The 23863-nt window shown below is 46.1% G+C and overlaps 1 protein-coding gene and 1 pseudogene across 2 annotated transcripts in view; one reads left to right on the forward strand and one right to left on the reverse strand.

The window, feature by feature from the left end:
• The window catches only part of LOC308438736 (large ribosomal subunit protein uL30-like), a 111174-nt pseudogene that overhangs the window by 82851 nt on the left and 4460 nt on the right, over window positions 1-23863 (reverse strand). The window lies entirely within an intron of this gene.
• CCL19 (C-C motif chemokine ligand 19) lies at window positions 6218-7766 on the forward strand (the record flags this gene model as incomplete). The annotated part of the gene is made up of 4 exons (XM_080940355.1): window positions 6218-6354; window positions 7209-7341; window positions 7550-7640; window positions 7728-7766. The coding sequence occupies exons 1-4, from the start codon at window positions 6294-6296 to the stop codon at window positions 7764-7766; spliced, it is 324 nt and encodes a 107-aa protein (XP_080796481.1). The 5' UTR covers window positions 6218-6293.

The raw sequence follows: 23863 nt of genomic DNA on the forward strand, positions 1-23863 counted from the left end.
CTTTCTTCATACCAGCTCTCTGTTTTTATATCATTAAAGACTCCCCTGACTGCCTGATTTAAATAACACACACTCTGCATTCCCCACCACTTTTGCCTTTGAGGGGATGGTGGGTGGGATGTCACCTTGTAGCCCTGGCTGCCCTGGAACTAGTTACCCCTGGCTCTTCTTACTGGAATTAAAGTCCTGGAATTAAAGGCATGTGCCACCACACCTACTCTCTTGCCTTCTTTTTAAAATAAATGTCATTTTTACTCAAATGTCTACATATGTGTATGTGTATGCGCATGCATGTTAAGTTACTTAGGGAAGCCAGAAGAGGGGGTCAGATCCCCTAGACAGACTAAAGGGTAAGCCACCTTCTGTGCTTTCCCTCTTGTTATCTGAAATATCTAAGATCTGTTCTCTTACATGTGCATTTTCTGTACACATCCAGCTAGAGGTGGTGCTGCAGTGTAGACAACACCCTTAGGTCACATTGTCACTGGGGAGCTACAGTCCGAGTTTCCTACCAGGGCCCTGGGGCAAAGAGCTATTTGATTTGACTTGATTTGTGTGTGTGTGTGTGTGTGTGTGTGTGTGTGTGTGTGTGTGTGTGTGTGTGTGTGCAGGTGCTTCAGAGGCCAAAAGAGGGCATCAGCTCCCTGGAGCTTAGTTTATGAGTGGTTGTGAGCCCTCCTAGGTCCTCTGCAACAGCAGCAGGCACTCTTGACCAGGAAGACATTTCTCCAGCCCCATTCAGGCTGCTCCTCCTTCATAGGCAGAAGTCCACGAAACCAAGGACTTTAAGTGTCAGTGAGAAGAACTAGACAAAGTCTATGTCTGTCCCTTGGAAGAGATGTGACACCCTGAGCTGACTAAAAGACTGTCGGTGGAAAATATACAAAGCAGGCTCTAGAAACCTTAAGTCTTTGAAGAAAGATGGGAAGAGGCTTTCTGGTGAATCAGGTCTTTCAGTCCTGCCTACAACATCGATAGAAGCCATGGTCTCTGCCCACTGTCTGCTCCCCATTGAGCAGAGTCTAGTCTACTTGGCAATAACCTTTGCCTATCTGCTATTCTCTGTCTGTGTCTCCTTCAGAGGGAAAGGACTGGGGAGAAGGGAAGGTTTCAAACAGATCCTAGTGTCAAGTCCTCACTGGTGATGTTCTAAGCGACAGTGACACTTATGTATCCTCCTGATTTCCTGGGTCCTCTCCATACAGAGAGATTATCTATGTACTCACATATACAAGTAACCAGTCTCAGGATTGGGATCCATTCTGGGGATTTACTTTCTACAGTCTCTTCTGGTAAAGTTTACAGTGTCCCTGGAGATTCTGACAAAAAAAATGGATGGCATGCTATAAGGATATAGGAAAGTCAACTGCTTCCCAGTCTCCACTCACTACAGGGCTTGGATGGCCTCTGATTAGCATACATGGAGACTTTTCCCACCCTTGGCTGTTGGTGGCAGTGCTGGGTAAGTCTTGCAGCTGCAAACTGACCAAAGGGTCTTGGGAACCTCTGCATATGTAGACCACTGGTCAGAAGCACAAGCCACAACCCATGCCTGTGATGGGCATCTGCCCCTGGAAGCAATCTTTGAGGACTGAGCTCTGTGGCTGTTGGGACAATGCTGCCTTCAATTGAGAGGCCTCTGGCAGTGATGTCAGGGGCAGCGGGAGGCCACAGCTCAACACAGCCCCTTGTGGCCAGAAGAGTTCCCTTCCCCTTAGGGGCCTCCACTCAGGCAAAACTCATGTTTGAGTGAATTGCAAGGAGTTCCAGGATGGCTGAGCGGTGCAGAATTGAAGTTTACTTAGGCAAAGGACCAAAATGGAAAGGGCAGGGTTCTTTGCATGTGATAAAGGCTTTCTCACCTAGGTTGAGCATAACTCTGGAGACTAGAGTCCCTGGCAATCAATAACCACCAAAGTGTCTAGATCCTTTGTCTTAAGAACTGGAAGAACAGATTTTGTGAGAAACAAACGGTGAGCTTTTAGAAGAGAGTATTGTTATAGAAGAGGGCTTAAGGGGAAGAAAGCAAGTGGTGTTCCCATGCTCAGGAGGCTCCCCACTGAGGGCCTTTGACTAAAGATTAATAAGACTCTAGTAAGTTGAGGCATACACAGGGAGCCGAGTTGGTTGATTCAGCTGGTACCTGGACTCATGGTTGATGACCATACACCTCTGCATCCTCGTGACTGCACTGAAGTTTTGGAGGCAGCTTCAAAGCCAATGAAATCTCTGATCATGAATAGACTCCATGTGACTGCACCCATTAGATTGCTATGTAGAAGGAAAAGAAGGTGACAAGAAACCAGAGAACAAGCCAATGCCTAAACCTTTCTGTCATTTCTGGCCCCTGGCTAAGACAGAACTTCGGACAAAACTAAGGACATTTCTGCCTTCTGGCCAAGACAGAATTAGTTGTGGAGTCATGAAGCAGAAGTTACTCATTTTTCAGGTCTCATGACAAGCTCCTTGTTTCTCTTATCATCAGAGTAATAATAGAAAAGGATAGAACACATCCCACAGGATGTGAGATTTTGAAAGTTACTCCTAGGTGTCTCTCCAATATGTGTGTGCACGAGCATGTGTGTGTGTGTGTGTGTGTGTGTGTGTGTGTTCCTATGTGATCCTGTGGGGTTCTAATCACATTCTTAAAACAGATGTAATTTACAACAATGTTTAAAGATTAAGCAAAGCTTAAAATGTAAGTAAAATAGTATGTGCAGATTCATTTTCTTAAAGAACTTCCTGTGTAAATGCAGATGTCAGTGATTCCGTCAGATGTATGTCTAGATGTTTAGACTTGGGGGTGAGAGAAGAATGCTGATACTGGAACTCAGGGTTATAAACATTCTGACCAAGTTTCTTTATTGCTTTGACCTACTCTCTTGAGCCATCATTAGGGCAACAATATCTCTGCAGGCAATCTTTGCTTTATCCGTTATTCTGAAGTTGCTTCAAGAGCCAGCAGGACCAGCAGGCATGGAAGGAGCTTTCCCAGCCTGCCATCCCCTTCGTTCTCTGTCTTCCCATCCTGCCTCTCATAAGGCTAGATTAACTGCTGGAATAATTCATAAAACTCAGGGAAACATATCTACTGTTCTTAATGAAGAGTATTATAAAGAAGTCTTAGTAATTGTTCTAATGCTGTGAAGGGACACCATGACCAAGGCAGCTCTTATAAAAGAAAGTATTTAATTGGGTGTTTGATTAAAGTTTTAGAGAGTTAATCTATAATCATCAAGGTGGGGAGCATACAGGCAGGCATGCACTGGAACAGTAGTCGAGAACTACATTCTGATCTATAAGCAGAGAGAGACTGTGACATCAGGCCTGGCTAGGGCTTTTGAAACCCCAAAGCCTACTCCCAATGACACACTTCCTCCAACAGGGCCACGCCTCACAATCCTTCTCAAGCAGTGCCACTCCCTGTTGACCAAGCATTCAAATATATGAGACTATGGGGGTCATTCTTATTCAAACACCACAAGGGCTACAGAGAAAGTCTTGAAAGAGACCTTCACCGGTGTGTGAGAAGGAGGACAGGGCCTCTGCTCCCTTTCCAGAAACCCTCACTTCCTCAGCGATTCAGAAACCTAATTTGCTCTGTTTGATGTGGTCATAATTGATGACATTATTGCTATGAAAGGGGCCAGAATTTCCAACCTTTTTATCCCTTCTCAGCAGTATAAAAGACTCTCGTTACTGCAGAGAGTTCAAAACTATTTTGTTATTATGTACTTGTGTGCATGTGTCTTTGGAGGTCAGAGGGGATGAGATCCTCTGGAGCTGGAGTTACAGGTTGTTAGGATGTGGGTGCTAAGAATCAAATTCAGGTCCTCTTCAAGAATAATGCATGCTCTTAACCACAGAGCCATCTCTCCAGTCCCGAGTTTATATTTCAAATGATGGTTCACAAAGCTACATGTGGTTGTGCGCACTGAGTTCAAGGCAGGCCTGGTCTACATAGAGCATTCCAGAATAGTGAGGACCACACAGGAGGACCATGTCTCAAAAATTAAAAGCAACAAAAGGAATTTTAATAAAACATCCATTTGAGAGGTACTGAAATGCTGATTTAAAAGCTTTGGTAGAATAATGTGGCATTACCAGGTCTGATATGGTGAGGTTCATTACTTTCCTGGCCACACAGCAGGTGGGTGGTACATTCCCACCTCTGTCATGTGCTGTGTACTCTATACTGCACACTATGCCCAGTAGATAGCCGTGCTGGGCAGGTAGTGCTAGCTGTGCGATTGTGCTCTCTGAGCCTCGTTCTCTGTACGTGTAAAACAAGGATACAATACAGCAAACACGTGTCATAGAATGCCTGGGAATGTTGGGCAAGGTATGGCTGGCAGAGGCACTGATCCAGAGCACAGAAGACGGTCAGAATGCTGTTGTTCTTCTTATAAATGTGAGAACCGTAAGGCTGGCTTAGCGGGTAAAGGCTTTCACTGTCAAGCCTGGGGTCTTAGTTAGGATTTTACTGTTGTGAGCAGAAACCATGACCAAGGCAACTCTTAAAAAGACGACATTTACAGGGTCAGAAGTTAGGCCCACTATCATCAAGGCATGGCAGCGTCCAGACAGACAAGGGCCTGGAGCAGCTGAGAGTTCCATGTCTTGTTCTGAAGGCTGCTAAGATGAGGGTATTAAAGCCCACGCCCACAATGACACACCCACTCTAACGAGGCCACGCCTCCTAAAGTGCCACTCCCTGGGCCATATTCAAACCATCACACCTGGTGACTTGAGTTTGATTCTTGGGATCTCCACAGTGGCAGGAAAGAAACAATGCCTTCAGAGTTAACCTTTGACCTCTACTCCTATGCTGTGACATGTGCTCACCTTCTCCCAAGCGTGCGAGTGCGCGCGCACGCGCGCGCGCACACACACACACACACACACACACACAAAATAAGTGTGATTTTAAGCTATTTAAAGTCAGGAATGAAAGAACACATGTGCCTTCCCTGTTGAGAAGGAGGAATCGATAGCTTGAGAGATGGCTCTGGAAGTGAAAGGCCCAGTATAGAGCATCAGGGCTGAATCTGGATCATGGTGGCACATACCTGTAATCTTTGTGCGTGGGGAAGCAGGACAAAGGGGAGCTGAAGCCCACAGCTGGTCACAGCTGATGTTGACAAGTGAGTTAGCTCCAGGTTCAGTGAGAGACCCTGTGTCCAAAACTGAGTGTAGAGTCATGGAAGAGACACCTGACATCAACACGTGGCCTCTGCATGGTATGCCCACAAACATGGATGTTTCCATCCAATATGCATATATGGTGGACCCGAGTGTGGGTTCAGAGAGCTGGGTGGGTACCCCATATATTAGCTGTTCTGGGGTTTTCTCTTCTGGTCTTTCTCACGAGGATGGGAAATCACTTATTCCTCCCCCATCTGTCAATTCCTTAAAATTTAGGGATTTGTCTCAGAAGGAGCTGGCCAGCCCCTCTCCTTAGAAATCCCCTCTGGGTTCCCAAGACTGAGAAGGAAAAGATGGAGGGGGTTGCTCCAGCCCGTGCTCCCTCCAGCTGTTCCTCTGACCTAGGCATTGGATTTGAGAAAATGAACAATGCCTGCAGATCCAGGTGGCTGATTCACAGGGACCTGAGTTATGGGCTAGGGTCCTGGACCTTCTCCTTAAGAACCTTCCCTTCCAGTTCTGCCTGTTCCAAGAGAGGGACTGGTCCCCAGATGTTATGTTGGAAGATACTGTGACAATGAGGAGAGGCCATCCAGGCTCTCACACTTGCTCTGAAGGTACCACGGAGCTGACTTCAAAACTGGCCTTGTCAGAAAGCAGAAAGTAGCGAGGATGTAGAGAAGACCCCTTGGCTCCAACTCTATCCCAGCTAATGCCACTGTCCAGAGGACAATGCAAGCTCTTCCTGGAGCTGACAGAACATGGAGTTTTTTCTAGACTGTTGCAGTTCTCAGAGCTAAAGCCAAAGAAAGCAGAGGGTGAACACTCTGAGTCGGGGAAAGAAGGAAGCCAAGGTCATGTTTTGCCAGAAAAAAAGGGGGGCAGGGGAGGGGCAAAGGGGAAGACCCAGAATGGGACATTGATGGGGAATTTTTGGGCAGAAAGTGAAAGCTCAGGCATAAATTGGAGCTGGTGGCAGCCTCGCACAGGCTCACACGGGTTCCTGAACCCCTCACCCCACACTAGGACGCCTGAGTGCCTCCCATCTCTTGCCTGTGAACCCGTCTTGGAGCCTTAGCCTCTCGATTCTTGCATACATAGTCTCTCAGCTTCATTCACTCTCTGTGACCTGACTCAGATCACCTGTCATGGCACCCCGTGTGGCCCCACTACTGGCCTTTAGCCTGCTGGTTCTCTGGACCTTCCCAGGTAAGGCTTGGGAGATAACTAAGGGGGGGCCACAGCGACCTGTGGACAATGTCTAGAGCTTAGACTGTTACGATGGTCATGAAAGACCCTGCAAGTTCCCTGGATTCCAATGCGGCTCAGCTCTGGAATATCCTGGGGCTTCTGTTCCCCTCTCTGTGGGTTCCATGACCTGATACCTCAGCTTCCAGGCAGCAGAAGGAAGGAGCAGTGTATCTGCCTTGAGGGGCCTAAGGCTATTAAGTGGGTGAAGTGTTTGCCTCGCATGTGTAAAACTATGGTTTCAATCCCACCACTGGGGTTGGGGGAGGGGTGGTAAGCACTTTGCTGTGTATTTGCTTCAGTCTGAACAAGAGAGACACTGAAATCATGGTTAGTAACTTGTTCCTCTTTTGGGTGTTGCTTTTTAGGGGCCTTGTTGGGTTGGTTTAGTTCGGTTTTTAAGCAAGGGTCTGTCCATGTTGCGCAGGCTAGCCCCAATCTCCCGGGCTCAGCTGCCTTCCTGGTAGCTGGGACTCAGGTACAGCCAGCTATCTGCTATCTATGTAGTAGTTTGTAAGCCTGAAGGAGTCTCAGCCAAGGCAAGCCTCCCCTGTCCCGGCACCCTAACTACCATTAACTTTCAATTTGCTAAAACGCTATAAGAACCGAGAAACCCTGGGGAAGGGTGTGTGAGGAAATGGTTATTTACTAAACGGCTTAGAAGAGCACAGTATGCTCAGCAGAAGAGTCACGGTGCCACACAAGACTGATCATCAGGTCTAGCAATCACGACAGATGCTGTTAAAACCACTTAGGGCTGTGGCCTCCCTTCCTCATGGTCTGTGCGTTTTCTCTCCTTCTTTCTCCTATCTCAGCCCCAGCTCTGGGGGGTACTAATGATGCAGAAGATTGCTGCCTGTCTGTGACCCAGCGCCCCATCCCTGGGAACATCGTAAAAGCCTTCCGCTACCTTCTTATCCAAGATGGCTGCAGGGTGCCTGCTGTTGTGTGAGTTGCTTGTGGGAAGAATGTCTGGCCCCATGAGCTCTTGCTAATACCACCACGGCTTTATCCCTGGATAATGGCCAAGCCCACTTTTCATGGAAGCCCCTGAAACAGGTCCCTACACACAGTCTCCAAAGCCTCCGTTCCTTATTCTAGAGCCTTCTAGAAAACTCCGTTCCAGGGCTCTTTTCTCTCTGACCTCTGGCTACAGGTTCACCACACTAAGGGACTACCAGCTCTGTGCACCCCCAGACCAGCCCTGGGTGGAACGCATCATCCGAAGACTGAAGAAGTCTGCCAAGGCAAGCCTGACCCTCCTCAGCCCTGCCTCCACCCTCCAAACCCCTGAGACCCCAGCTCATGACCCTGCCTCTCCTCCCTCTCCTTAGAGCAAAGGCAACGGTACCAGAAGGATCCCTCTGTCTTGAGTAAAGAGATGTGAATCACTTTGGCCCAGGAAACCAGGGACCCCGAGAGAGGACCAGGCCTCCTGATGATGCTCTGCCCCAGACCTAACCCAGTCAAGTCTGTCCCTAGAGAGTCGATTGAATGTGAGTGTGAACAAGAACGTTTGTGTGGCTAGAACACCGCCTCTCCATGGCTAGACTGCAGTGCTTCCAATAAAGCTTGGTACCGTGGATCTGTCTGTCGGCCGTCTGTTCTCTCTCGCCCCAGGAGGACAGGAATAGGAAAGGAGGAGGTGGAATGGCAGGCTATATTTCCACCCTGAGTTCTGAGCAATCTGTTCCCCAGCCTCCACCTAACACCCTGATGCTCCCAGAACCAGCCTCACAATTAAGGACCTAGTCCAGGCCTCCCCATGTTCCTCATGCTCTATTCAGCCACACAAAGTTCACAAGAAACCTCAGACCTCTGTCTGTGCCTAGTCAGGCGTTTAGGCATCCAGGTGTCTTGGGGACAAGAAGTAGGAGAGCTCGAGTGAGGATAAGAGGGTGGGCAAAAGGCATGGCTCCATCTCTAGGAGAGGTTCTCAGTCCCTCCACACACCCCCACTCCACCCTGCCCCCACGCCCAAGTTGCTCCCTCTAACACTCTTCTCTGTCCTCTGACCTACTGGCTTCCTTTCCGGGTCTGGATGTTTCCTCCTCCAGGAAGTCATCCCTGACTCATACTGGGTTAGGTAGCTTTGCTTCCTCCCAGACTCCCATGGCTCTGCACCTTTTTCTCTCCTACACACCACCCACCTACAGCACACACACACACACACACACACACACACACACACACACACACACACACACACGCACGTCATTCATTACAGTAACCTGTGTTTAGTAGTTTGTCCTCCCCCCGGACAAGGGTCAGATCTGTGTTGGTTTCCAGCCGATCACCTGGCACAAGTTAGGAAATCAATAATAAATATTTGTGTAGAGGATGAGCAAATACGTGAGAAGGGGAGCAGCAGCCATGGGGACAACCCCATCTTCTGTCCTGTCTATTGTAAATCCATCTCAGACGGTCTGAGCAGGGTTCAGCCTCATCAGAGCAATCGTAGCTAACAGCAGACCTACTGACTGGGAACCAGGGATCAGGGAAGGAAGACAGGCCCACGGGGTGGAAGAAGCAACAGCCAGGGAGGTTTGCACAATTCATCGTGGAAATGACTTCAGTACACACCGGCTCTGGGACTACAGGCCACACTGAGTCTTAGGGGATGAGTCTCCTGGGTCTGGAGAACAAAGCCCTGTGGCTCTTGGAACAGCCCACAGCAACGCGCTGTGCTTGGGAACCTTCCTGGGTGTGACCTCCAAGGGCCTGTCCGGTGGGAGTAACAAGTCTGAGTTGCTAAGGTCAGAGCGAAGGCCAGACTCTCTTTCCCTTGTCTGGGAAGAGAAGCCATCATCATATCTGATGCACATCAGCCAGTAGCCAAGTCAGGCCTGTCAGGACAAGCCTTTAAAAGGAAGTCGTAGGGGACTGTGCTCCCCCCACCCCCCGTCCCTCTTCAGGCCTCAGGCTTCCCTGTCTTCGCTGTCCCAGACAGGTGTTCAAACATCCAGGTGTCTGAGAGCTCTAGTGTCAGTGGAGATGTGGCAGGAGGGAGTTAAAATGGGGTGAAGAAGAGGAGCAGAGAGCCTATTGCTACGGGAAGTGTGGCAGCCTCTTCCTCTTCTCCCACACACAGGTGTTCAAAGCCTCAAGTATCTCAAGTCTCAGAGTTACAAAGGGTGGGATGGATGGGGACAGTTTCCCAGAACAGTTGCCATGGCTAGAAAATTGTTTCCAGCACTTGTGGGAAATTACCCACCCATTCATGCATTCACGCATGCACTTACCCGGCTGACCTCCATCCATCCACCACCCCCATACCCGCTTCCCCGTACCAGTCCATTGATCACTCAGTCATGGACAACTCTGCCTCCCACAGACAAAAGATAAAGACATATGGGGTGAGAGATGTTGCCTCAGATCTTGCTCAGGACCCAGGGGAACCAAGAAGAAATCAGTTTGCTTTTGAAGGGACATAAACCCTTCCTCTGGTGCCTCCAGCCTCAGAGAAATACAAAAAATAGAAGAAGCAAGAATGGGATCCCTGCCAAGGTGCTACCAGGACAGAGGCTTTGAGACATTATTATCCCCGTGGCAAGTCTCGGTACCAGTGTCCGGACCTGCATCACAGCCCAGTCTCCACCCCATCACTAAGTGACTCTGGGCAAGTTCCTTCAACGTTCTGCAGCCAGGATTTCTGTGCCATGTCTGATGGCAGGAAAGGGCAGACTTCTGAGTCCTTCCAAAGACTTAACTCCTGGATCTTCAGATCTCAGAGTAAGCCTTGTAGAGGCTCCCCCAACATCCAGCATATCCAGAAATGCTCCCACTTCTTAGCTCCCTAGGGGCTGTCCTCTGGAAACAAAGGAGAGGCTGATGCTAAGGAAGAAAGAAGATCTAGGAGCCAATGGCATGGCTGGTATCATGCAGTCTCCTGCTTGACTAGGAAATTAGAAATGTAGGGAGTGAACATTAGAAACAGGTAAATAACAGCTCTCCCCACTCATTTGGCCATTAGCTTCCATCTTAGCTTCTGATTCCTACACCCAAACTGCAATGACCTCCCTGCTTAGCACTATGTCACTCTCTTATCTCTCTAGCAACAGGGGTCTATCCTCCTCCTGCTCAAATACTCTCAACACAGTGGGTCCATCTGTCTCCAGTCTTTCTAGAACTCACTGGCAAAGATTACATCTCCATTTATCCTGAGTTCTGCTTGCCTGTCTCTGACAATGGCAAAGATGCTAGTTCTCTGACAGGTAGCATAGACTCCTAGCTTCCCAAACAGGATAGGAGGCTTGTTGTACACCTCTACATGGTCCCTTCCTCCCTGGGCACACACACACCTATTACAGGTTCAAGGAATAACATGGGTTGATATCTACTGCCCTAAAGACTCATAGTCCCTGAAGGCCCATAGTCCCCGAAGCTAATATCTCCCTACTATCCCTGCTCAGGGAGCTCCAACCTTTTTGGACAAACTGTCTTGCCATTAATGTCTGCTGAGAGTTCCCAGGGGAAGGGATTGGGCCTTATCCGTCTCCACGGTCAGCGTTGCTTTACATGACTGGCACAGAGTAAGCCCCAACATGTAGTTAAGGAAAAACAACAAAAACAACAAACTGAGAATATTCCTTTCCTAACACATGTGTGTGCACACGTAGACACACAGCACACAGAACATAAAGCACACATCCAGTTCTCAAGAGACAGTCGGGGCTGCCTCTGTTGTGGAATTGAGTGTTTGGCGAGAGTCAACTCCATAAGGTTTTGATAATCCAATTTCAACTTCTCAGCAAACTCCCACCCTGTGCCACCTCCCTCTACCCTCCGGGAAATTCAGAATCAGCAGAAAATCTTGGAAATGGTCTCATAAAGGAACAAGATTTTCAACCGGGGAGTTTCCTCCAAAAACAGGCATTTCTCTAGACACCAACCTTCCTAGATGCCCTCTTCCCCAGAATTTGTCTATGTAGATGAACATGGCTCTGTAGTAATAGCTAATCCCCTATGGAAGCTATCTAGGTGCTGGGCACTGCTGTAAACACTATGACCAATCTCATGCTGTAGGTGGGAAAAATGAGGGCAGAGGGAGACAAGCTAGATATCTAGGAAGATGTCAGAGCTAGGGTTCTAGCGGGGCAGTTTGGTTCCAGAATTAGTGCAACATACCAGCCTTTCCAAATTGACCCATCCCTGAGCAAAACCAGAGAACAGAAGGACGGAGCCACATCTGAAGGTATGACCACTACTCTCACATGGTGAGCATGTAGCAGTCTTCAAGTTCAGGCCTTCATCTGAACTACATCATTGCCGTCCTCAAATAACCCATGAGGTAGGTATCATTCCTGCCATCTTGTATATAAGAAAACCATGGGATGGAGAAGGGGTGTGACCTCTCAAATCCACAACAGCAGGAAGCAGCAGGCCAGGACTGAAGCCCATGCAGGCCTGTTCAGTAGTACTTGAACTGGGGTCCAGCGGGGATGGAAAGGCTTGGCTTTGCTAGGAAGACCTGAAGTGGGGAAAACGAGAAAAAGTGAGTCTGGAAGACCCAGGATGTGCTTGAACTCAGAAATAGAAATGTCCCCTGGAGAGCATCCAGCCTCTTAACACTCTCCAGCTGAAGAGCAGTGAGATTCTCCAGAGCTTCAAAGAGGAAATCTGCTCAGGCGTCAGCTTTCCTAAGGTCAGCACAATGGAATGCAGGGCTAGAATGTTTGCCCTCTCCTTATTCCCAAGGCCAAGACCTGATGAGGCCAATGGGAGAGGAAATGGAAGAGCAGGGCCAGGGCTGTAGAGGACTAGGGTTCTGTGTGTGGTTTCTAAAAAGGGGCAGGGCAGCCCACTGATTAGACAGGGGACTGAGTGCCTCTGTGCTAACCTGCCAGGACCTGGTCTGTGCTAACCTGCCAGGACCCGGTCTGAAGGAAAAAGCCTTTGTCCGTGTCAGTGGACTGGTAATGTCTTCTGGATGACATGGTCTACTTCCTGGAGGGCTTCAAGCAGGCAGGCAGAGAGCGAGATGCAGGAATTGCCTCTGAGGACCAGGGAGACCTTACCCTGTTTCTGTGCCTAGGACCTTGGACTCTTTCCATTGGCTCCAGTGGGAAGACATTGTAAGCCATCCTGCCCTCCAACCTGGTAGCAGCGGGAAACCTTTAAGACCAGATGCAATGATGTTAGCGATCTAGGTCAGTTAGATCCCTGCACTTTGGATCTCAGACTTTCCATACCTGGAAGTCTGAGCCTGTTTCCATCAACACCTCATCACTATAATCTCATGCCCATCAGACAATCGTTTCAATCATCCTCCATGAAAGAAAGTTGGCCTCTCTTCTCAGAATCCCAGTGCTGTAAAGATCTCAGCAATATAAGAACACTCACCCTTGACAAGAAGTCCCAGCTCCTACTGAACCCTCATCAGTGACAGCACCACCATTAATGTCAAGTTCTCAGCATTGTCACCAGGCCACTACTTCCCTCAGAAATCCTCTCCGCATCAGAAACACACAAGCCAGACAAGGACAGAAAACTGTTCCCATTCAGGGCCACCACTTTAGAGCCTACAGACATGACACCTCCCACTGTTACAGTGCTGTGGGTCAGAGCATGACTCTCCATGTTAAGTAGGGTCTCCAGGAGTCTCACCAAACCTCTTTCCATCAAAGCCGTGCTTTGCCCCTGGCTGCAGCCCACCATATTTACTCAAGCCAAGCTCTGTTTTGATTACAGACAACCTGATAATACAGTAGGTAGATATGGTCTCAGGTTTCGTGGAGAGCCCTTGCTTTTAGAAGGCAAGTGAATGTATCATTGGGACTCTTACATGCAGGCCACTGATGCTCACTGACAGAAGTGGGGCTGGGAAGATGCAGAAACCAGCAAGATGAGGGAACACAGGGGGACCACTCTTCAGTCATGCAATACAGCTAAGACAAATACAGACAGTTCTCTGGGACAGCATGGCGCCTTGACCCATTTCCAGTCATATTTTTAGACAAAAGGTAGAGTCCCTGGGTGAAGATGGATGCCCACTCACATCCCATTTGTGTTGTTCTTGATCTACACTCAGAGAACTAAAATCCAGTGAATTCTCTACCTGCTGGAAAGAGCTTCCAGGACTATCCAAGTGGGCCTCTTCTTCTGTTCTAGGATGGACCAGGTCACTGATGATATAGTAGGACAAGAGGGTAGCCAAGAGGTAGCTATATGTAAGGAATATGGAGCTTATACTTAAGTATGGGATGGGAATGTTTGCCCTCGGGATTGTGAGACACTTTAACAGAATAAGATAGGAATTTAAGTAGGAAGAGAAAAAGACAAGGCTGGGGTGAAGGGGGTTCCCTTATCCTCTCAATGGCTTGAATATGGTTTCCTGTGAAACTCATGTAGAAATGTAATCCTCGTGGACAGATGAAAAAGCAGAAACAACCAAGCTACAGTGTTAAGAGGTGAAGTCCTTATGAAGTGATTAAGGTTGAGTAAGGCCATCAAGGTTAAGTCTCGTGATTGAATTTTAGTGGCTTTGTAAGAGGTAGAGAGACCAGAGGGTCTGTGACTGTTGTTATGGGATACCTTGCTGTCACCACAGGACTCTTGTAGTAAGAAAGCCATCACAAGATGTGGACCATTAGCCTGGGACAAGAATCATAAGCCACAAAAATCTTCCTTTATTCATAACATAGCCAGTGTGTGACAGTGTGTGCCACGGAGAGTAAACTGACACTTGTTTCATTGTGGAACTTCCAAGATTCAAAGGGTCCAAATTCAAATTTGATCTTCAAGATGTTCTGAAAGCATATTTTTTCCAAGATAGGAAGTCACTCTGTGAGTTTGGTGTGGTGTTTTTAAATAGATGGACCAGGGAAATAGCTCAGAGGTGGTACACATACTTATTTCCAGAGATAGATGACAGATTAGATATATCTATATATATATATAGATAGATATATAGATATATATATATAGATATAGATAGATAGATAGATAGATAGATAGATAGATAGATAGATAGATAGGTGGGTGGGTGGACAGACGGATCCTCCACTCGTACAGATAACCAGCCTACCATCTGTCACCTCTGTAATAACAGTTTTGATTGCCCTATAAGATGGACATTATTTCTGTCACCACTTCTACCAAAATAGACTCTGATAACCCTGTTTCTTTTTACTGGGTCGGGCTTCCTATTTGTGGGCTTTCAAAGGAACTGTTGGTTAACAAAGCTTGTGCTGTGTCTGTCTCCGCTGCAGAAGGTGTGTGTGTGTGTGTGTGTGTGTGTGTGTGTGTGTGTGTGTGTGTGTAAGAAAGAGAGAGAATACTTTCCTATAGTATTAAAGCTCCCATTTTTATGATTTCATTTAACTTTTTTGTCTCACCATTCCTTTTTTCCTTCCTTCCTTCCTTCCTCCTTTCCTTCCTCCCTTCCTCCCTCCCCAAAAGGTGTGGAGTAGTGGTTGTGGTTTTGATTTACATTCCTCAAATGACTAATGGTTTTGAGCTTCTTGTTGGGCCCTCAGGGGAAGAGTTGCCAGTGATACCTGGTTCATCTTCGGGTTTTCTTTCCCTCCTAAATCTCTACCTCATTGTCCTTCAGGAGCCCTCTAGCTCGTTTTTGCTTCCAAACACCTAATGTAGGTCGACATTTTATTTGGATTTCTCTCCCTTTCTCTTTCTCTCTCTCTCACTCTTTCTTTTAGTTCTTCTCATAAGAGCAGTTGATTCACCTGGCCCAACCTTTTTATCAACATTGTTTTCTTGTTTGTTTGGTTTTGGTTTTGGTTTTTTTTGTTTTTTTTTTTTTTGATTTAGCTAAGGTTTTATAAAAGAAAACAGTGTTGATAAAAGGTAATTTTTTAAAAATCCTCTGCACATGTGAGGAACTAGTCATGATGCCATGTGTAAACTGTTATATTCCTGGCAAGTTCAAGACCTGCATGTTCAGGGTCTTCCTGGGGATCAGGCATGTAGGTGTCTAGGCCTACACAGCCGACTGCAGGCCCTGACCTTCCAGACCACTAGATGTTAATTTTTTTTTCTTTTTCACTGAAGCACCGGGGCTTTGTACTTGGTAGACAAGCACCGTACCATTTACATCCTTAGTTGACAGGTGTCCTTTAAAGATCATATCATATCGTTATTGACTTACTGTGCCATTCAAAGATACAACGGCTTAAGAAAAAGTCTGTTTCTAGGAGCCAGCTAAGAATCTATAAGCCAGGGCTGGAGAGATGGCTCAGCGGCTAAGAGCACTGACTGCTCTTCCAGAGGTCCGGAGTTCAATTCCCAGCAACCACATGGTGGCTCACAACCATCTGTAATTAAAAAATAAAAATAAAAAAATTAAAAAAAACAACAAAAGAATCTATAAGCCAAAGGCAAAGTCTTTCCCTCAAAGATTGGTCTTGCCCTTGGATGTCAGTGTGGATGCTCCTGAGGGAAAGAACCTCAGCCCATGGTCCTATTCCTCAGCCAGCGGTGTGAAACAGGATGATAAAGAGTTCTGGTACTCTCCTGAAAATCTACACCACGAGGACCTGGAACAGGAAGGGAGATGGAATTTCCTCAGACCAACTATGGGCGATTCAATGGCAAAAAGTATAATTTCTCCTATGGCTGCCTTTTTCGACATTTGGTGGAGATTCTCTGGTCAAGGTTGATGTGGCAAACAAGACACTAAGGGTTTGGAGAGACGAAGGCTTTTATCCCTTGGAGCCCATTTTTGTCCTGGTGCCAGGAGCCGATGAGGAAGACAGTGTGGTTATACTCTGTGCCTATCTGATGGCACAAACACAAGGAAGGACGAAGATAAGGCTTTGATAAGCACACTCTACAGAAAAGAGAAAATGCCCATCTCTGAGAGATGAAAAGAACTTGAAAGTGTTTGGGAAATGCAACAATCCAAATGGCTGTAGGCACAACTATAAAGTTATGGTGACAGTCATTGGAGAGATTGGTCCTGTTACAGGAATGGCTATGAATTTGACTGACCTCAAAGAATACATGGAGGAGGCCATTACGAAGCCCCTTGATCACAAGTACCTGGATCTGGAGGTGCCATACTTTGTAGGTGTTGTAAGCAGGATAGAAAATGTAGCTGTCTATATCTGGGAAAACCTCCAGAAACTTCTTCCAGTGGGAGCTCCTTATAAAGTAAAAGTGTATGAAACTGACAGGAACACTGTATCCTATAAAGGAGAAGAGATCTTCGTTCACTGTTGTAGAAAAGCTCATTTCTTCCCATACTTGAGAAAGCTCTTTGTCCTTTTACAGTACCTGAGCATTACAGTAATGCGAGGTCTATATTTAAATGTATTAAGAAAAGGAGGACCAGTTTAAACAGGTTTTCAAGGAGCTGAAGTTTCTGGGTTGGTATGCCACAGCAGGGCCACTTGACCCAGACATCCACATCCGTGAGCAGGTCTGCAAGACGGGAGTCCTCTCTTTATGAAGTTGAACCCTGACCAAGCACACACACCTTCCTGTTTCTGTCATCGATATAATCGATAGAGAGACCACAATGCTGTTTGCTGAGCTCACTTATTCCCTGGCCACTGATGAAGCTGAATGTATCGGTGTAGACCATGTGGTCCAGGACAGCAACAGGCAGCGAGGAGAACTCCTCTGTGGCTGAACGCCTGATAGCTCACCATAGCGCTATCAAGACACTGCACGGCTGTGTGACGTTCCTTTTAGAATATGCAAGGCCTCTGAAGCATGAGAGGTTCAGTTCAACAACGCGATTCTGTGGGAGGCCTACACCCTATGCCACAGTCTTCTGGTTCTCAGCACTGGCGAGTTCAAGACAGACTTTTATGATCAATGCAATGACCATGGCCTACCTTGGCACCAACACCAAAACATGCAACGCAACGAACCAGTTTGTGAACAAGTTCAATGTCCTCTACAACTGACAAGGCACCTGCAGGTGAATGCAGGGACTGTTTTCCTGATAAGGGTTCTGGAAGGGATGATGTATGGTGCTCAGACAACTGTACCATGGGACTGAGGACCGTATTCCCGTAGAGAAACTCATAAATAAAAGAACAGCCCCTTTTTAAAAAGGGCAGGGTCTCATTTGCCTAGGATCACCCCAAACTCACTATATACTAAGACTGGCCTTGAATTCCTAATCCTCCTGTCTCCACATCTTGAATGTGAGTGCTTAAAATCCTGTCTTTAGCTATGGATTTTAAAGACAGTGATTTAGATTCAGCATGCGAATAAGACTCCACCATATGAGTTCAGGTAGGCATGATTCGGACTATAATACCCAAGATCTCAAGGTGACATTCTTTCCTCCTCTTACAATTTTTGTGATCTTCTCTTTCTGTTCTGCCTCTGATTGTCAGGGTAGATGGAGTTATGCTGTGCTCACAAGTGACATCAAAATCCAAGCACTTTAACACAACAAAATTCTGCTCCCACACAAACACTGAGCGGCTCTGGGTCCAGGCAAGTGCTTAGCACATTTGTGTTCCATATGGCAGTGCAACATTCCAAGGGGCTTTGATCTCCCAGCACACACAGACACACACCCATCTCAACACACGTCCCCATGACCAGCTGAGGAAGGCAAGGAAGGCAGCAAAGAGAACACTCTCTTAAATGTTGTCGATCGAAAGTGACATGTGCAACTTCTGTTCATGTTTGTTTTAGCGGATGTGGGTCACATGACTTCAAGAGCACAACTCCCAGGAAAAGAACTAAATCGGAATCTTGGTGGGAGGAAGAGCTGCACCATAATAAGCTACAGTCAAGCGTGGAACAAAGGAAGGTGAAGAGAAGGGGAAGCCAGCAAAGCACCGATGGAAGGAAAACGCAGAACACAAAACTACAGTTGGGTGGGGTAAAATGGCACACACCTTTAATCCCAGCACTCATGAGGAAGGGGCAGGCAGATATCTGAGAATTCAGAGACAGACCGATCTACATAGTGTGTTCCAGGTCAGGCAGAATTACAGACTGAAACCCTGTCTCTTTAAAAAGAAAAGCTATCTACAGTCATGAGTTCATAGCTGTCCTTAGGGTTTAGTTTGGTATTTGTTATTCTTTTCCTCCATTAACTTTTTATTTTGTGGCAATTGGCACAGAGCACTTCTGAGTTCAAGGGCCAAGACAGGGGCCCAGTTTCACTATTACTATTAAAATAAAATGCCTTGTGGGACCCCTCTTTGAGGAGACTTTTAGCTAACACCTAAAGGAAAAAACAGACAAGAGAGAAGTGACTGGTGTGGCTGAGGTCTAGGAGACCAGGAGGGAGGGTATAAAATGAGGTGGGCCTAGAACGCCAGAGGCACATGGTTCATGGCTTTACAGGCTACGGGAAGGAGGAGGGATTTGATTTTAAGTACTATGAAAGATTTCAGCCAAGTAGTAACATGATCACATTTAAAGTTTGAAACGATCTCTTGGTGGGCTGAAGAATGGATGATATCGAAACAAGTGGAGAAATCAGAGTCATGGCCTGGAAGGAGCTGATCCTGTCCTAACCTAGGAGGAAGCTGTTGGGAAAGAGAAGGGTTCTAGACGTATGTGAGAAATGGAGCAACAGACTGAGTGGAGGGGTTCTATTTATGAAGCACAAAGGAAAGGGAAAACCCAGATGACAGTAGGCTTCAGGCCGGAGCCACTGCAGGGATGGCGGTGACATTCTCATGGGTGACTGGGGGAGGAGGCAAGCTGGGAGGGAAGTGTTGTGAATCTAGATGTTGATTTTGGAATTAGACTTCTCTTAGAATGCCAAGAAGAAAACCCAAATAAGCAGTTGGCTCCACAACCTGGAAGCCAGAAGTGGATCTCTATTTCCTCCCGGCTCCTCCATCTGTTTCTTCCTCTGCAGTTGGGTGAAGTCATGAGTTTCTTACTCTTGTCTCCGGCGTCTGCGCAGCCTCTCCATCCCCTGTACTGAGCGCATCTCTGCCTCCAGCCCCTACCCCCAGCCCCTCTGCAGGGCAGTTGCTGCACTGGACCCAGCGCTCCTTTAAAAGCCCAGTAGTCCAGACATTTGCCTTTTAGTCTAGCATTCAGGGCTGCACACTGGAGTTGGATCAGCCATCCCCTCGCTTCAGCTTCACCCTCGGGAATGTGACCAGAAATAGCTCCCTCAGCCCCCATCTCCCGCAGCCTCTCCCCCGCCCCCCATACCGCCCCTCCCGCTACTTACCCACGTTGGGATAACTACAATTCCTTTGTGTCTCTGAGTCTTTGCGCTTGTCTTCAACCTCCCTAGACTTTCTTTCCAGGCGCTCCACTCATTCAGAGCTCCCTCCATCATGTGCTCCCCCTGTCTCCCTCTCTCTCCCTCTCTCCCTCTCTCCCTCTCTCTCTCTCTCTCTCTCTCTCTCTCTCTCTCTCTCTCTCTCTCTCTCTCTCTCTCTCTCTCTCTCTCTCTCTCTCTCTCTCGTCTTCCCCATCACCACCTTGCTAGCTGCACAGCTCATTTCTGCTTCGTTCCCAGGGGCCCCAGTTTTCAGAATTTCTCCCAAACAAGCTCAGTCCAAGCCCAAGCACCTCGGGGCTCTGAGTAGCTTAGAACAAATGCTGAAGGAGGAAGAAATTAAGAAACAAACTCTGACCATGACACCATTTCAGGTTCCAGAGAGATGGGGGGAGAGGGACAGGGCGGGTGCTGTGCTATTGCTCAAGACTTCCCACATCTTGGTGTCCCAGCACTCCTGGAACTCTAGCACTCCTCCAGCGGCTCAGGGCCTGCCGGGCCAAGCTCTGCCCTGGGGCTGATCCAAGACCCTCTGGACATGATTAGATTTGGAGAAGCATGGGAAATGAAATGGACCCCTCCTCAGGGTTGGGGACTTTCAGAAGCTGAGTCACTTGCTTTCCAGCTCACTCCAGTCCTTTCTGGAATATTAATTACATCCTCATACGAACAGAGCTCAGTGCTCCGCGGCCAAGGAGCCTCACACCTCGTTTAGCTTATTTACTTGACTCCTCTGCGGGCCTCAAAGTTGCCATCTTAAGCCAGCCCTCTGCTCTCCTTTTCCTAGGTATGGGACGTTCCCCGAAGGTCCTGTAAAGCTGAGTTCCACAAAAGAACACATCGAAAAAGAGCATCCCTGGATTTTCTTCAGGAGACACAAGACAGGCATGGAAAAACAAATACCAGCTTTTCTCACTCAATTATGAAAACTGTAGTCATGGTAAAGTACAGAATAGGCACATGTCTATAATAACAGAACTTAGGAGCTGAGACAGGAGAATTGTAATGTTGAGGCTACCCTGTGCTACACAATAAGTTACAGGCCAGCTGGGCTACAAAGTGAAACAATTATTTAAAAAACAAAAACAAAACAAAAAAATTCTTGGGCTGGAGAGATGGCTCCGAGATTAAGAACACTGACTGCTCTTCCAGAGGTCCTGAGTTCAATTCCCAGCAACCATATGGTGGCTCACAACCATCTGTAATGGGATCTGATGCTCTCTTCTGGCACAGAGGTATACATACAAGCTGTATATCTACTAAATAAATCTTAAAACGAAAACAGAATCCTTTCAGTGATGGTCACTAGGAGTGGGGAAAGGAGCATAGGAGGAGATTAAGAAGGGTACTTAGGGACTGGGGAGGGTGCTAGAAAGAGAGCAGAGAACTGAAAATAACCTCACCAAGGAGTGGGGTGGACATAATCAAGGCACAGCACGTCCACAGGTGTGAAAGATTAATTATAGTGAACTCTATCACATTCATTTGAGTTGAAGTTCACTATAGAAAAGAAAAGCCCAGTGAGGTGGTGCAGATCTGTAATCTCCATGCTTAGGAGAATAGGGCAAAAAGCTTCTAAGTTGGGGGAGTTAGAATAGTTAGAAATTGCTCAGGACTACATTCAGGATAGCAAAACCCTGAGGAAAGGGAAAGGAGTGAGAGGGAAAGAGAAGAAAGGAAGAAAAGCCTCCAGAAAACAAACTTCCACACAAATATACAAGTGTTGACACCTTCAAAGGAACCTACATATATTCTGTATATGTGTAGGTGCACATTTACAATGTGAATATAATACAATCGGTGTATATGTACACACAGATATATTCACTCAAGGGAATGCCAGAGATGTATAAATGTGTAGTCACAATACAGACATACACAGATGTGCACAACAACTGCACACACAATCACACCAGGACAATTCTCTTTTTCTAAGAGGACTATTTGGAGAAATATTTTGAGAATCCACGTGGCAAGCACAGTGATATACTGACTTGATAGAAATGGGAAGTCTAATGGAGCCTGTTGGCTGGAAAGCCCTTTGTTTTGCTCAGTACCAGCTTTTAGGTTTGGACAGTGCAGATGAGAATCGAAATATACCTTTCCATCTTCTGGGGTCTTCTTCAATCCCCTTCTTCAAAGACTTGAAGTTCTTGCCATACGGATCTTTTATTTGCTTAGTTAGGGTCACACCAAGGTATTTCATATTGTTTGTGACTATTGTGAAGGGTCTCATTTCCCTAATTTCTTTCTCACCATGTTTATCCTTTGAGTAGAGGAAGGCTACTAATTTGTTGGAGTTAATTTTATGTCCAGCCACTTTGCTGAAGTTGTTTATCAGCTGTAGGAATTCTCTGGTGTAATTTTTGAGGTCACTTAAGTATACTATCATATCATTTGCAAATAGTGATTTTTTACTTCTTCCTTTCCGATTTGTATCCCTTCGACTTCCTTTTGCTGTCTGATTGCTCTAGTCAGGACTTCCAGTACTATACTGAATAGGTAGGGAGAGAGTGGGCAGCCTTGTCTAGTCCCTGATTTTAGTGGAATTACATCAAGTTTCTCACCATTTAGTTTGATGTTGGCTACCGGTTTGCTTTTACCATTTTTATGTATGGAGCTTGAATTCCTGATTTTTCCAAGACTTTTAACATGAAGGATGTTAAATTTTGTCAAATTCTTTCTCAGCATCTAATGAGATGATCATGTGGTTTTTATCCTTTGAGTTTGTTTATATAGTGGAATACATTGATGGATTTCCATATATTAAATCATCCCTGCATCCCAGAGATGAAGCCTACTTGAATAATTGTTTTGATGTGTTCTTGGATTCGGTTTGCAAGAATTTTATTGAGTATTTTTGCATCAATGTTCATGAGGGAAATTGGTCTGAAGTTCTCTTTCTCTGTAGAGTCTTTGCGTGGTTTAGGTATGAGTGTAATTGTGGCTTTGAAGAATGAGTTGGATAGTGTTCCTTCTGTTCCTATTTTGTGGAATAGTTTAGACAGTATTGGTATTGGGTCTGTTCATAGATTGAAAGGATCAACATAATAAAAATGGCCATCTTGCCAAAAGCAATCTACAGATTCAATGCAATCTCCATCAAAATTCTAACTCAATTCTTTATAGAGTTAGAAAGAGAAATTTGCAAATTTATTTGGAATAACAAAAAACCCAGGATAGTGAAAACTATTCTTAACAATAAAAGAACTTCTGGGAGAATCACCATCCCTAACCTCAAGCTATATTACAGATAAATTGTGATAAGAACCATATGGTATTGGTACAGAGATAGGCAGGTAGATCAATGGAACAGAATTGAAGACCCAGAAATGAACCCACATACCTACGGTCACTTGATCTTTGACAAAGAAGCTAAAATCACTCAATGGAAAAAAGACAGCCTCTTCAACAAATGGTGTTGGTTGAATTGGTAGTCTGCATGCAGAAGAATGAAAATCAATCCATTCTTATCTCCTTGTACAAAGCTCAAGTGCAAGTAGATCAAAGATCTCCACATAAAACCAGGTACACCGAAACTATTAGAAGAGAAAGTAGAGAAGAGCTTAGAACACATAGGCACAGGGGGAATTTTCCTGAACATTGAAAACCAATGGCTTATGCTCTAAGATCAAGAATAAACAAATGAGACCTCTTGAAATTGCAAAGTTTCTGTAAGGCTAAGGACACTGTCAAGAAGACAAAACAGCAGGTAACAAATTGGGAAAGAATATTTACCAATCCTACATCTGATAGAGGACTAATATTCAATATATACAAAGAACTCAAGAAGTTAGACTCCAGAGAATCAAATAATTCTATTTAAAAATGGGGTACAGAGCTAAACAAAGACTTCTCAACTGAGGAATATAAAATGACCAAGAAGCACCTAAAGAAATGATCAATATCCATAGTCATCAGGGAAATGCAAATATTAACAACCCTGAGATTCTACCTCACACCAGTCAGAATGGCTAAGATCAGAAACTCAGGTGACACTCACGGGAGGAAATACAAGGTCAAATAGAGGAGCAGGGATTGAAAAAAGGGAATAACATTTGAAATGTAAATACAGAGAATATCCAATAAAATAATAATTTAAAAAAAACAGTGACATTATGAAATTCTTAGGCAAATGGATAGAACTAGAAAATATCCTGAATGAGGTAACCCAGTCACAAAAAAAAAATACACATGGTATGCACTCACTGATAAGTGAATATTAGCCCAAAAGCCCAGATTAGCCAAGATACAATTCGCATATCATTGCAGCTCAAGAAGAAGGAAGACCAA

Source organism: Micromys minutus, assembly GCF_963924665.1.
Source record: "Micromys minutus genome assembly, chromosome: 28".
Lineage (NCBI taxonomy): Eukaryota > Metazoa > Chordata > Mammalia > Rodentia > Muridae > Micromys > Micromys minutus.